The 15000-nt window shown below is 46.7% G+C and overlaps 2 protein-coding genes across 4 annotated transcripts; both read left to right on the forward strand.

Annotated features, from left to right (window-relative positions):
- The first annotated feature begins 163 nt into the window (after nt 1-163).
- LOC311310384 (Rieske domain-containing protein-like) lies at nt 164-2209 on the forward strand. 2 transcript variants are annotated; one of them, XM_084439862.1, is made up of 5 exons: nt 214-301; nt 395-546; nt 675-923; nt 1362-1396; nt 1584-2209. In XM_084439862.1, the coding sequence occupies exons 2-5, from the start codon at nt 471-473 to the stop codon at nt 1863-1865; spliced, it is 642 nt and encodes a 213-aa protein (XP_084295988.1). In that variant the 5' UTR covers nt 214-301; nt 395-470; the 3' UTR covers nt 1866-2209. The 2 variants fall into 2 exon arrangements, with proteins under 2 accessions (XP_084295987.1, XP_084295988.1); XM_084439861.1 differs by having other exon boundaries at nt 164-546.
- A 349-nt stretch (nt 2210-2558) lies between these two features.
- On the forward strand, nt 2559-11122 carry LOC311310382 (WD repeat-containing protein 5-like). 2 transcript variants are annotated; one of them, XM_084439859.1, is made up of 15 exons: nt 2559-2684; nt 2960-3043; nt 3405-3513; nt 3853-3926; nt 4815-4904; nt 5192-5281; nt 6148-6231; nt 6485-6540; nt 6638-6684; nt 6859-6934; nt 8058-8091; nt 8817-8891; nt 8997-9084; nt 9805-9887; nt 10027-11122. In XM_084439859.1, exons 2-14 carry the CDS (start codon nt 2981-2983, stop codon nt 9885-9887), a joined length of 969 nt encoding a protein of 322 aa, XP_084295985.1. In that variant the 5' UTR covers nt 2559-2684; nt 2960-2980; the 3' UTR covers nt 10027-11122. The 2 variants fall into 2 exon arrangements, with proteins under 2 accessions (XP_084295985.1, XP_084295984.1); XM_084439858.1 differs by lacking the exon at nt 9805-9887.
- The last annotated feature ends 3878 nt before the right edge of the window (nt 11123-15000 follow it).

Genomic DNA, 15000 nt, shown 5'->3' on the forward strand with positions numbered 1-15000 from the left:
GACGGAATCTCCATAACGACGAACGGTTTGAGAGCGCACTCGTTCCCGCTGAATGCACGGACCAATCAACAGCAGAAAGGGAGGACGCGTTTCATCCGGGACTTTATTAAATGTAACACAAAACAAACCACGAAAGATCTTTATGTGCGCTAGGAGAGGAGAAGGTGGTGCACATGTAGCCTAGCTAAATGGCAGTTACCTAAGCTGGGTTTTGCAAAAGATTAACGGATGATGCAGGTGGCCTATTGGAAAAGCAGTGAGCGTCATCGTTTTATACGCTCAACCTGTGAGATATAGCAAGGTATTGAACATGACGTGCAGAATGTAACGTTATTTTGAAGATAGCGAAGCTTTACCAAATGTGGTCATGGTAACTTTTTATCTGTTTCCATAGAGAAGTGTAGCCTCAAATGAAGCTGTTAGTGAGACCGCCGTGGAAACTGGTATAGTAGGTAAGAGGTGCCAACTTAATGAGCAGCAGCGTGCACGAGGCAACTCTTATCTGTGAATCTGGGCAAAGGCGCATGATGAAAGAAAATTATAGAGGTACGTCGGCAAACACACATACACACATAACGTTACCTTCTTTCAGATCATAACCTCACCCTCCTCTCTCTCTCTCCCTCCCTCCATCCCTCTCTTTCTCCTCTCAATACCTTTCCTTCTCTCTCTAGTCCAAAATCCGGAGATTGTGCATCGGGAAGTTGTTCACTTGTCTGAGGACGAGAACACATCTCCATACTCATCTTCCTCTCCACCACCTCCATCCTCATCTTCCCCTCCACCTCCGTCCTCGCACTTCATAGGGAGGAGAGATGACATCATCCAGGCGAGACGGGTGACCAAGCTGGTGAACGGCTGCAGGGATGTGTTGATCCTTTACCATCAAGGGGAGTTCCACGCCATGGACATGCGCTGCTACCGTAAGGATGTGTGTGTGTGTGTGTGTGTGTGTGTGTGTGTGTGTGTGTGTGTGTGTGTGTGTGTGTGTGTGTGTGCGTGTGCGTGTGCGCATGTGTGTGTGTGCGCATGTGTGTGTGTGCATGTGTGTGTGTGCGCATGTGTGTGTGTGTGTGCGTGCGTGTGTGTGTGCGTGTGTGTGCGTGCGTGCGCATGTGTGTGGCGCGTGCGCGTGTGTTAGTGAGAGTGAGTAAGTGAGTGAGTGAGAGAGAGATTGAGGAGTACAGAGAGGAAGAGATGGAAAGAAAGAAAAAAAGAAAGAGAGAATCTGTGTGTTGCAGTGGAAATGGGATGGAACAACTATGTCTTCATGTATTGGAGGGCACCATGCAGCAATACACTGCCCTTAGAGCAACCAGTACTGTGACCAATCAGTGACTATGGTTGTCTTCTCTGTCCAGACTCAGGTGGCCCACTGCAGCAGGGAGACATTGAGGTGAGGAGGACCTACTCTATGTTTTCCTTGTCCACAGCTAGTAGCTGGTGCTTTCTCTATACAGGGTCTATCTATGAGAAACCTCTCCTCGTACTCACCTGATGCAAACATCTGTTTTGTTGTTGTTGTTGTTGTTGTTGTTGTTGTTGTTTCTTTCTTTACTAATACCCCGGTTTATTGTGCGCAGGACATCAACGGGCGGGCCTGCATCGTGTGTCCATGGCATAAGTACAAGATCACACTGGCGGAGGGGGAGGGGCTGTACCAGGCTGTTGACCCCTCCGCCAGGCCCCCCAACCCCCACTGGCGCTCTAAAGGGGTCAAACAGAGGGTTCACAAGGTCACAGAGGTCAACGGCAATGTTTATGTTACGCTGAATGACTGGGAGGATAGGATGGAGTCGGACGTTTACCAGACAGAGAGATACAGGGAATCCTTCAAGAAAGCCCAGTCCAAGCCCAAGAAGTGAAACGCAAGAAGACAAGAACAAATGAAGAAGAAAAGGAGGAAGTGCACCTGTCATGGCCAAGGGTAAACAGGAAATTATGTCATGAGGGTGTTCCTCTTTCAATTCTAGGACAATCGGTTATCTAGTGCTAATAGGGTTAATTTATCCTCACTGCACCCTTTATTTATGGACAGGAGTAAGATCAGGGGCATCTGCACTTTTTTGATTCCCAGGGTTCAATGGCAATATTGGTTCTAAAATGTCTGCACGGAATTGGAATTCACATGTTTTTTCTTATGGATTTTTTAAAAACATTTTTGTACTATGATAATGTTATTTTGCACAACCCCAGTCCTTCCGACAATTTTCTCCACTCATTGTTTTATTGTGCATGATTAGAAGAGCAACATGTCCTATTTTTGACTTGTAAATGCTAATATATAATATTTTATAATTTAAATAGAATGTTTTGTCCTACCTGTGCCAATACATGCATCAATAAAAGAGAACATAACTAATCAGATGATTGTGTCTCTAAGTAAAATGTTTTCTTTCGTTTTTATTCATTTTAATTGTATGGAGAACACTTGTCTTTCTTTGCAACCTGACTGCGACCTCCCAGGGGACGAACGTGTCTCACCTGTCCCTCTACAGTCGCCGTCAGGAAAATATCAACTAACTGACGCACGTGCGCAGTAGTATCAGACTTGTCACCACATTCTCAGCCTCACCAGCTAACGTTAGTCTGCCTCTACTGTAGCTTGGCTGTCCAGCTGGATATAAAGCAGGTTTTGTTGATTTCTGACTAAAGTTACGCGTACTTCGTTCATTTGTACAACGGTAATGTATACGCACGGATGGATCTAGACATATAGCTAACTAGCTAGCCACATATAAACTAGTCTCACGCGGTGATAGCCTACTCATAGCAGCTAGGTAGCTAACGTTATGAGACCACGAAGTTAGCCAGCGAGCTAACTTAGTTGGCTGGCTAGCTAGCTAGATTTGTTTTACTTTTAACATCTGGCTATGATCGCCTGTAGTGTTGTTGTTATAGCTAGCTACAGCCAGACATGTCTGTCGGATCAAGTCTTACAATTCTTCATTTCTACTAGGTGGCAGCTGTGAGCATAAACATGGCTACGGAAGACAAGAAACCAGACACAGACATCAAACAGTCGTCTGGATCTGGGAGCAAGGTGAGCGAGGAGCCAGCTAGCCTCGTGCATGGTGATGAGAGACAGTCGACATGATCAGATCCTATGTCAATCCAAGGTGGCATAACGTTAAATGCTCACATACACACACTCTAACACACACACACACTGGTTTAAAAAGAGGTTTGTAGTGTACGCTTCCATAATGCACCTTTGACATCCATTCTGGTCATTGTATAGGTATCAGTCTTGAGCCAAATGAAGATTTAGCAAAATACTGTCAATTGGAGGGTCATGAGCTTTGGATGTAGTTCTGTTTGATCATAATAATAGCACCGTAGGCAGCACACACAACAGCCAGCCCTGTGTCGAGTGACATCTGTTTTTCTGTCTCCCGGTGCAGTCGAACCCAGCCAAACCTAACTACGCAGTGAAGTTCACACTGGCAGGACATACCAAGGCCGTCTCCTCAGTCAAGTTCAGCCCTAATGGAGAGTGGCTGGCCAGCTCCTGTAAGATACTTACTCTGACATTACACTACACTGTTTATAGGCTTATATAGAGGAGCCCTCTGAATACAAAGTTTCCATATTGATATAGACCCCTTTTCAGGTCCGTTAAGTAACCATTTTCAGGTCAGGAAGAACCATTTAGGGTTCCAAACGGCATCTTACAGAGCTGAAAAGGGTTCTATATGGAACCTTTGTGTAGAGGGTTTTTCTTCTTACAAATGGTTCTATATAATAGTACCATTTCTTTTGTAATCTAGTTAAAGTTATCCACCTACAAGACCATTATTACCTTGTAATAAACCAACATTGAAATGCACCAATCATCTTATTACTTTACAGCTGCTGACAAACTCATAAAGATCTGGGGAGCCTACGACGGGAAGTTTGAGAAGTCGATAGCAGGTCACAAGCTTGTGAGTGTGTTCAGCCAAGACAACATTGACAGGACTGTACAGATCATCCTCCCAGACCTGGGGCCTGTTCTTCGTATATGGCTAACAGAGTTAGCCGGCTAAGTTTATCCCCGTAAGGAAATTCCATGATGTGGGAGCAATTATAATAAGGCAAGATTTTCAGCCCGCAATAATTCTCAGAGATCAAGAACCTTTTATATATTTGAGCGTTACAGGTTCGCTCAGCAAGAGATGATTTAGGCTAGCCTACTTGCTTTATTAGGACCAAACATTATAATTCCCTGTGACTTTTTGAAGATGAGTCTTGTGGCAATATGGTCTTTTGATTATTTTGTTAAAACATTGTCAGGGAAACATTTTCCTTTGAAAAATAGTATTTATTGCACCAAATGATTCAAGGATCAACCTTTGAATCGCAAGACATATAATCAATATAATGTAGGCTATTTAAGTCATTGACATGATGCAATAAATGTCTTTAATTGGCCACACAGTGCCACACACATTACACACAGTGAGCGGCGACTTAGCATGCAACACACACACATGCAACACACACACATGCAACTAACGTTTCACAAAGACCTTCTTGCTGCGAGGCGACAGAACTAGGTACTGCGCCACCGTGCCGTACGTGAGCGGTTTTGGGGTTCAGTGTCTTGCTCAAGGACACTTCGGCACACTGCCGGGACCAAGGATCAAACAGAGGGCCTTGCGATCCCCAGTCGGCCGCTCTATCTCCCGAGAATGAAGAACAGGCCCCTGGTGGAGGCAGCTGTGCCGTTAGAGTGTCTGTGTAGGCTAGAATAGGTGCTTATATTGTGTGTGCGTGTGTGTGTGTGCGTGCGTGCGTGTGCGTGCGTGTGTCTGTGTGTCCTCATCCTCCAGGGCATCTCTGACGTGTCCTGGTCCTCAGACTCAAACCTCCTGGTGTCGGCCTCTGACGACAAGACCCTGAAGATCTGGGACAACAGTTCGGTGAGAGCCCACCATCATCATCATCATCATCATCACAACACAGCACCATTGTCACCACACACATCGTCATTTTCATCATACATCAGCAACAGCAGCATCATCATACCACCATCAGCATCATCATCATCATCATCTTCATCATTTCCACCGAGCAGGCCTCTACTGGTGTTTTGAACCCATTTTCTATGTTATTTTACCTTTGTGTGTGTGTTTGTGTGTGTGTGTGTGTGTGTGTGTGTGTGTGTGTGTGTGTGTGTGCGCGCGTGCACGTGCGTGTGTGTGCACAGGGTAAATGTCTGAAGACCCTGAAGGGCCACAGCAACTACGTCTTCTGCTGCAACTTCAACCCACAGTCCAACCTGGTGGTGTCTGGATCGGTGAGTGCCACTCCAGAACCAGGACCAGAACCTCCTCCAGGCTGCAGAGACTAGAGTCCGGTTGGGGCTTGGTCGTTGAAAGATCAGACTTGAGTTGTTTTAGGTTTATAATGAATGATGAAACCAATGTTAGATTTAGGATCCGGTGTCTGTCAAGGTTAGGGTTAGTAAGGGTTCAGATTGGTAGAAAGCGTGTCATGCTTGTAGGACGCAATCCTCAGCCAGGCGGAAGGGGCAGTCCTCTTCCTCCTCCTCCTCCTCTTCCTCAGCGTCAGTATCCTGACGTTGACTGATGAGGAAGGACGGTGCGTTTGCTTTCACTTGCGAAGGAATGCAATTAAATTCGCCAGTCAGAAGATAATAATGGAAATTGGAACTTATCGTCATCATATCCCCGATGTTGTTGCAAGTAAGGACTTGTGTGTGCGTTTGCCGTTTCTGATGTAAACAGGCATTTACCGTTGTCTCCTGTCTCCCGAGTCGTGCATTTGGGTCCAGTACCAACCAAGCCAAACACTAAAGGAACATCCGGTAGAAAGTGTTGGGTAGTGTTATGGTTGTAGTTAGTAGAACGTGTTGGGTAGTGTTAGGGTTGTAGTTAGTAGAAAGTATTGGATAGTGTTAGGGTTGTAGTTAGTAGAAAGATTTGGATAGTCTTAGGGTTGTAGTTAGTAGAAAGTATTGGCTAGTGTTAGGGTTCTAGCTAGTGGAAAGTGTTGGCTAGTGTTAGGGTTCTAGCTAGTGGAAAGTGTTGGGTAGTGTTAGGGTTCTAGCTAGTGAAATGTGTTGGGTAGTGTTAGGGTTCTTGCCAGCCCAATGCTAGGTGTGTGATGACTCTGTCTCTCTCTCTCTCTCTGTGTCTGCAGTTTGATGAGAGTGTGAGGATCTGGGATGTGAAGACTGGGAAGTGCCTGAAGACCCTACCAGCACACTCAGACCCTGTGTCTGCTGTAAGGACCAGCGCACACACACACACACACTCTCTCTCTCTCTCTCACACACACACCAGAAAATAGACATTACACACATCACACACACTCAGACCCCATGTCTGCACTAAGGACTTGAGAGACTCGACAGACACAAACACAAACACACAGGAGCACATAACACGCGGGACAATCGTTTCTGTATGGAGGGCCGACACCTGTGTGTGTGTGTGCGTGTGCGCGTGCACGTGTGTGCGTGCTCGTGTCTTTCCAGGTCCACTTCAACAGAGACGGATCTCTCATTGTCTCCAGCAGCTACGATGGCCTGTGGTGAGTCATCCAACCGGTTACCAATCAACCGTTGGTGTATCTTCAGTTGTTCTGTTGTTGTTGTACCTTTTCTCACGGTGTGTTTCTGTTCCCTTAGTCGTATTTGGGACACAGCGTCAGGACAGTGCCTGAAAACTCTGATTGGTCAGTTTTATTACCAACTGCATCTCAGTCTCTCTCTCTCCCCCCATTTTTCTGGTCTTTTTGTTATTTTGTTTATTTCTTTCTCTCTCCCTCTCTCTCTCTCTTTCTCTCTCTCTATCTACCTGTGCTCCTGTGGGTTCTTCTGATAACGGTGAAACTGTGTTTTTGTTACAGATGATGACAACCCACCAGTCTCGTTTGTCAAGTTCTCTCCCAATGGCAAATACATCCTGGCTGCCACTCTTGACAAGTCGGTCGCACATTCACATGCCTATTATACACTTATTACACGCTTATTACATGACAACAGCACTCACGCGTGCACTCACACATACATACTAACAACATCTCTGTATGCTATTGTGCAGGGGCCGTATTCACAGCTTCCAACTTGCTGATTTAGGAGAAACTCTTAAAAATAAATCGGCGTGTAACTCCTAATTTTAGGACTCCTACATTTTTGGTCTAAGACTATTTCACAAAGACTTTTAACGCTAAAACCAGCTCATTAGTCTGTGAAAAATTAAGCCTGCAGTATACTTGCTTTTAACTACCCGTACAAAAGATGGCTACAGTATTGCTACTTTCTCCTAAATCACTAAGAGACTCCTAAATCACTAAGAGCTAATCACAAACAGTCCCAACATGGCTGCTGCCGGCAGTCCGCCTCGTAATCGCCTCAACATTCTGGAGACATTGAATGATACAGAGCTTATACAGAGGTATAGTCTTAATCATGAGGGAGATAGTTATATTATAGCTATAGTGAGGGATGCAGTCACTTCACCCAGCAACCCAATAACAGCAGAGATCAAGGTTCCGACAATTCTTTGGCCACAGTGAAAATGCAGCGCAGATGAACGAGGTATATCTCAGTCATTTGTCAGGAGAATATTACACCAAACAATAAATGCCCTCTCCACACCCACATCGTCCAACAATTCATACGGTTCCCTCTTGTTGTTAGTAGATTATTCTTGGTTTCATGTTTAATCAGTCTACAGTAGCCTATATTTTTATTTTTAAATCTTTATTTGAATATGGCAGAATTATACAATTTCCTACAGTATTTCTTAGATGAAATCACGGAGAGAGACCCATCCCCAATCAGCCAATCACTGTGGGCATAGTAAGTAAGCTCATTCATGAAACACAACATTATCCATAGCAGCGACTTCGACCCTGCCCTTTCTCTTAGCTTAAGATTTCTCCCAATTCCTTAGTAAAAGTTGGTCTCGGCAGCTTTGTGAAGCTAGGCTTTAAGAGGAAACTCTTAGCTAGGAACCTTTACTGCTGTTTAGGAGTTAGTGGTGAGATGAGATGTTTTGTGTATGCGGCCCCAGGTCTCTAACTCTGATCTCATTTCCTTCCAGCACTCTGAAACTGTGGGACTACAGCAAAGGGAAGGTACAGGCATTCTAGAAAATTCTAGAACAAGCTATGAAAACACTAGCAACTACAGTAGAACGATGCTGGCATTCTAGAACACATTCTGTGAAAACATTGGCAACTAGAACGATGCTGGCATTCTACAGTAGAACACATTCTGTGAAAACATTGGCAACTAGAACGATGTTGGCATTCTAGAACACATGCTATGAAAACACGAAAACACTTTTATGGATTTAGAACTCAACCTTATGGCGGCGATGCTAAAGCCTAATTTATACGCCGTGAGCCACATTTTTGGCTCATTGACGGCATTTGTAACGTCTCGCAGGCTGTGAGCCGCTTGGCTCGTACCACTTCAAATTTCTAGCGGCTCACACCGTGTCATTATATGTCGCACATATTTGATTGGTTGACTGGCCTGGAGAGACGAAGGGTTCTGTGTTGCTAGGAGATGAGAAACATTTTCTTGTTTGGTAACAACATGGCATCACATGGACACAGCAGGGCACGGCTCATTGAGTATAAATGCACAGAGCTATGAGCCGTGAGCCAAAAAATGTGGCTCACGAAGTATAAATTATGCTTAACGTTTCAGCCTACAAAATAATGACATCACCTCACCACTCTATTCTAGAACACGTTATGAAAACACTAGCAACTAGAACGATGTTGGCATTCTAGAACACATGCTATGAAAACACTAGAAACTAGATTCTAGACTTGTTTTTTTCTTGTTTCAGTGCTTGAAGACATACATGGGTCACAAGAACGAGAAGTACTGCGTCTTCGCTAACTTCTCGGTCACTGGTGGCAAGGTGTGTCTTAACATTAATTAGTGCATTAACATTCAGTGTATTAACATTTATTTTACTTCTGCAGTCAATGCTATACATGGTCCATTTACGTGTGTGTGTGTGTAGTGGATTGTGTCAGGCTCAGAGGACAGCATGGTGTATATCTGGAACCTGCAGACCAAAGAGATCGTCCAGAAGCTGCAGGGACACACAGGTCAGAGTCAACACACACACACACACAGTCAAACATACACACTCAATCAACACACACACACACACACACACACACACAGTCAACACACACACACACACACACACAGTCAAACCTACACACTCAAACATACACATACTCACTCAGTCAAACATACACACTCAGTCAAACATACACACACAGTCAAACATACACACACACACACACACAGTCAAACCTACACACTCAGTCAAACATACACACACACACACACACACACACACAGTCAAACCTACACACTCAGTCAAACATACACACATACACACACACACACACACACACAGTCAAACATACACACACATACTGTCAAACATACACACACACATACACACACAGTCAAACATACACACACCTAGACACACACACACACGTTTATAACAACACACACACAGCAGGTGAGAATCAACATGGAGACTTTGATTATCTCACCTCACGTTCTGTCTGTACCATGGGAGCTACCTGTCCCACAGTAACCATGGAGATGTGTCTGTCCCAGAGACGGATCTTTTAGGAGCAGCGGAACCCTCCTGGCTTCAGACGCTGAATCAAACGCTCGCTTTCATTTTCCAAATGCGATACAGGGTCTGGAAAAGCTCTCATCCAGAGTGATTTCTCGGTTGTAATTCCAACCGGGCCAATCAGCATCCTTTGAATGCGATGTCAAATGCTGTGATTGATGATCAGGGGATGAACTAATCGCTGAGGACTCCCTCTTCGGCCACGCCCATCTCGTTAAAGAGGCTGCAGTGGGAGCTTGTTCAGACTGAGTAATGACATGAAACGAAATGGCAATTCAGTCTGAGCGTGAGGCTACAGCAAAACAACATTTCAGTGATCACTAGTCCTATCGTAACCATGGGAACCGCTCATCTCCGTGCGTGTGTGTGTGCGTGTGTGTGTGTGTAGACGTGGTGATCTCCACCGCCTGCCACCCCACAGAGAACCTCATCGCCTCTGCCGCGCTGGAGAACGACAAGACCATCAAGCTGTGGAAGAGTGACTGCTAGACCCCCCCCCCTGTCCCCCTGCCTCTACCCCTGCCCCTTTACCTACCCCCCACCTCGGCCTTGTCCCCACCACTGTCCCTGCCCCCCCCCTCCGCTCTCTGGCCTTGTCCCTCCCCCCTCCTGGCCCGTCCCTATCCTCGTCACACACCCTGACCCCTGACCCCTTGCCCTGTGGAGAGGGCGCACATTGAAAGACTTTGGTGGATGGCCACGCCTCCCTGGGAATAGAGACACGCCCCTGGAGGAGGGGTCGGTCCAACCTGTGAACAGCACTGATGACAACGTACCCAGCAACGCTAGCGCCCACAGCTACCCCGCCACCACAACCACCATCATCATCAGCAGCAGCAGCAGCAGCATCTTCATCACTAAGACTCTATATCCTGTTCTTCTGAGTCACTGTCAGCTGATCATAGCAGAATGCTGTAACGTTCTCTTGAGTTCTCTTACTTGTAAATGGTTGTTTTGAGTCGCTGGTGTTCATGTGCCTATTAGGCATGAGGACCAGGGTCTTCCTTATAGGCAGGTAGACACACAGACAGACAGTCATAGTAATTCATCTGTATTTTAATACAGTGGTCTTAGTTTATATATTAAATATGACATCAACATGTTTATTATGGTTACACAATATATATGACTTTATGACATAGTCTTGAAACAGAAAATTAACTAGATTCTAAAAAGATTCCATGGATTACAATCGGTCTACTCCCACACTGTGGTCTCACCCAGGCTACGGTTGCAATGGCTTCTATTTTTCTACTCATCAGTGTCGCTGCTGGGTAGCTGTAGACTCCAGCTAAAGACAGGAGATCATTAACTCAGCTCTAGTTTCCTATTGGATAGTTTGTTTTCATCTGTGAATTTTTCCGGTCATCCGCGGGTCGTTATTGGTTGAGAGAGTGTCTGGATTCGTTAGAGAAGCAGGAAGCATACAGGTTGTTTTTTTTCTTGTACAAAAAAATGTAAGATATGTTTGTTTTCTTATTTGACCTGTGAATTAAATGCTGTTCTGTCGAACATCACATTGTCTCTTTGGAACTAAACGCTTCATTATTGACAACCAGTGTGAACAGAGCATGCAAGCTGGCAGTCCGCTTGTCTTTTACCCAGTCTCATGTCCTTACAGAGTAGGACAACAGTGTCTGCAGCTGGCTCACATCCATTGTGTGTGTGTGTGTGTGTGTGTGTGAGAGAGAGAGAGAGAGAGAGAGGGATGCACCAGAACAAGGTGGTCTCTAGTTCCGTCCTGATCCACCAGTTAGTCCCGTCACACTTCACCCCCGCGGCCCCAGCGTCAGCAGCATGGCGGCCGCCGAACTCAGCCAGTGCAGCGCCGTCGGCCGCCAGGAGGTGGTGCTGTTGCACAGGTCGGAGGGGCAGCAGTGGATGGCAACGCCGGGGAGCTCCCTCTGCTGGCAGTGGCGGGAAGTGGCACAGCCACGGGTCAGAACCATGCCCAGGGCCACTGCAGGAACACACACGGAGGACGACGGACAGACAGGAAGAGGTGGATGAGAGGGAGAGATGGAGAGAGACTAATGAAATTGCAAGGGGGAGAAAGAGGAGTGAAGCAGAAGTGCACAAATGAGGAAGTGAGGGAAGTCGGGCGGTGGAGAGGGAGAGATGGAGGGATGAAATAGAGAGATGGGAAGAAGAATAAAGCAAAGGAGAGATTGAGAGGTGAAGGAGTGAGAGGTAGAGGATAGAGACAGGTGGATGAGAAAGAAGAGTGGGAGATGTAGGGGATAGAGGGACAGAAAAAGAAGGAAAGAAAAAGGAAGATATAAAAAAGGAGATGGAGGAGGGGTGAGGGTGGGAGAGGAGGAGGGAGAGGTAGAGGAGAGAAATGGAGGAGGAGAGGGAGAGGTGGAGGTAGAGGAGAGAGGTGGAGAAGGAGAGAGAGGTGGAGGAAAGAGAGAGGTGGAGGAGGAGAGAGGGAAAGGTAGAGGAGAGAGAGGTGGAGGAGGAAGAGGGAAAGGTGGAGGAGTGTACTGACTGCTCTCCGTCCGGATGCAGAAGCGGTGTTTGAAGCCCAGGTGTGAGGGGGCGCAGGTAACGACCACGGGGTTGGAACAGCCCACGTCCACGTACCTCCCGCCCTCGACCACGTTACACCCGTAACACTGCAGGGCCTCCGCTGACACACACACACACACACACACGAATGTCATAGCATCTAGAAACGGAGATTTACATAGATAAGATCACATCATATGTGTACAGTATGTTCACTAGTATGTACCCATCTATAAAGCCCTCCATTGGGACAACAGGAGCAGACAAACCAATAGCATGTGATGACTGGGGCCATCAGAGAATTCACTCAATCACTCAGATCTGGTCTTGATCTTAATGCGTGTGTGTGTGTGTGTTTGCGCATGTGTGTGTGTGTGTGTGTGTGTGTGTGTGTGTGTGTGTGTTGTAAGACAGGACAGTATGTTTAAAGTTTAATATGGACAGTATGTTTAAAATTTAATATACGAGAAGACAAGAGGTTGGGGTTACAGGGAGGTTTGGAATGTGTGTGTTCAGAAAGGGGGGCTAAGTGCGCTGGTAAGCTGGTTATCTTTACAACCAGGGTGGTATAGAAAGGACAGCCCTAATGATGTATGTCCTGGGAACTTTACAACATACACCTGGGACTTAGAGGGTCCATCTATGTCCATTTAAGTCTTGTATTACGTCCAGATTTATGGACAGGAAAGGTGGAGTTGCACATCCTCTGGTTAAACTGTGAAACACAGATTGCATTGGGCGCTCTCTCAACTGACAGGTTGCTTGACAAGAAGCCACACTCAAGTGTTTGTATCTATCCTTGGATGAATACCTTCTGGTAACTCTATTGAACTGTTTTGCTTCTTAACCCATATTGAACGAGAAATTCTGCAACTGTGTGTGTGTGTGTGTGTGTGTGTGTGTGTGTGTGTGTGTGTGTGTGCATGCATGCATGCGTGTGTGTGTGTGTGTGCAGCTGGCCTTTAGAAAGGTCACAGTGCAGACCTAGTCAGTAAGAATGTGTTTGCTTAAGCATCACCAAGGAATAGCATTAACATTTAGACTAGAGTCACATGGAGGAACGATCACACTGCGACACGGGATCAGATGTTACATCTGAGCACAGTAGAGGCTGTAGAAGGTTGAGGTTGCTGCTGTGTAGAAGATGTTGGCACACAAAATTATAAATGATCTTGTACCAAGGCTACTAGGACTGCATATTGGTACTAAACACACACACACACACACACACACACACACACACACACACACACACACACACACACACACACACACACACACACACACACACGTTGACTAAGCCAACTTTGCATTGACTTACATTCATTCCATATCCTCTTACCCCAACACTAACCTTAGCCCTAACCCCAACCCCAAAACCCAATTGGAGAACACCAATTTTGTCCCCAAATGTTGTTCAACATTTGTCCGCAAATATGGCTTAAGTCAGGAACACACACACACACACACACACACACACACACACACACACACACACACACACAGTAAATGGTAACTGGAAACGGACACGCACATTCCACAAACACAACCCCCCTCCTCACACTCTCCGGAGGACACCTACCATGAGAGAGCAGCATGGTGGGGAGCAGGAGGACCAGGGTCCAGAGGAGCTGCCGCGGCCCGGGGAGAGGAGGCATATCCTCGGACGCCCGTCTGGGTCCAGCTGCTGGAGAGACTGGAGAGGCTGCAGGTCTGAGAGGAGTAGCAGGGAACGGGAGGACTAGGGAGGCTGAGAGCCGGTCACCCCCCTGAGGGCATGGCTCCTTACTGGACGCTGGGCCGACTGCGTGATGATGATGATCAAATCAAATCAAACTTTATTCGTAGAGCACATTTCATACACAGAGGCAACACAATGCGCTTTACAGAGAGCAAAGGGGGATTGGACATAGGTTCTACCCCTACATATTCCAGAGGGAAGCAAAAAAAAACAGTTCACCCAGGGGGGCGATGATGATGATGATGATGATGATGATGACGATGAGAATGATGATGATGATGATGATGATGGACTGTCACTGAGAGTGGAGCTGGGGGGGCTATATTAATAAAAAATAACAAAATCTGCTATATAGATGCATGTGTAACGACAGAAGAACCCTCTGGCTCCAGATTGACTGATTCTAATTGATGTGTGTGTCAGCGCCCCCCCTAGATCTACGGTCTATAAAGACAGAATGGAGAGCTGACTGACGCTGATGATGATGCAGTACCGCTACAGTCCAGCAGATGGCGAGTGTGAGAGTCAGTGGCCGGACCGAGCTGGGACCGAGGAGGTGTGGTGATTGAACTGTAATTAGTCTCTCTCCTCACTCGTGGCCCGGCGGTCGGCTGGACCGAAAAAGGTCAGCACCGAAAGGTCAGGTCCGGAGTAAACTGGGGTCCGCGTACGTGCTGACATTTGAGCAGCCGTCGTTCAGGGAGGCTATCATGTCTTCCTCTCTGTCACTGTCTCTGTGTAGCAGTGTGCCAGTCTAACTGTACCCCTGCATAAACCTAGCCTACCTTCCAACTCCTCAACCCCCCCTCCTCCTCTCTCTCTCTTTCTCTCCTATCCCTTTCTCTCCTCTTGTCTTCTCTCCTCTCCTCCTCTAGTCTTGTGAGGTAATATATCCTCTACTGGTGTATCCCCCTCTGTGTCCAGGCTGGCTCCCCCCTCCTCTCGTCTCCTCTCCTCTCCTCTCCTCTCCTCTCCTCTCCTCTCCTCTCCTCTCCTCTCCTCTCCTCTCCTCTCCTCTCCTCTCCTCTCCTCTCCTCTCCTCTCCTCTCCTCTCCTCTCCTCTCCTCTCCTCTCCTCTCCTCTCATCCCCTCCTCTCCTCTCCTCTTCTC

This window comes from Borostomias antarcticus (genome assembly GCF_949987555.1).
Source record: "Borostomias antarcticus genome assembly, chromosome: 6".
In the NCBI taxonomy this organism is placed as follows: Eukaryota; Metazoa; Chordata; class Actinopteri; order Stomiiformes; family Stomiidae; genus Borostomias; species Borostomias antarcticus.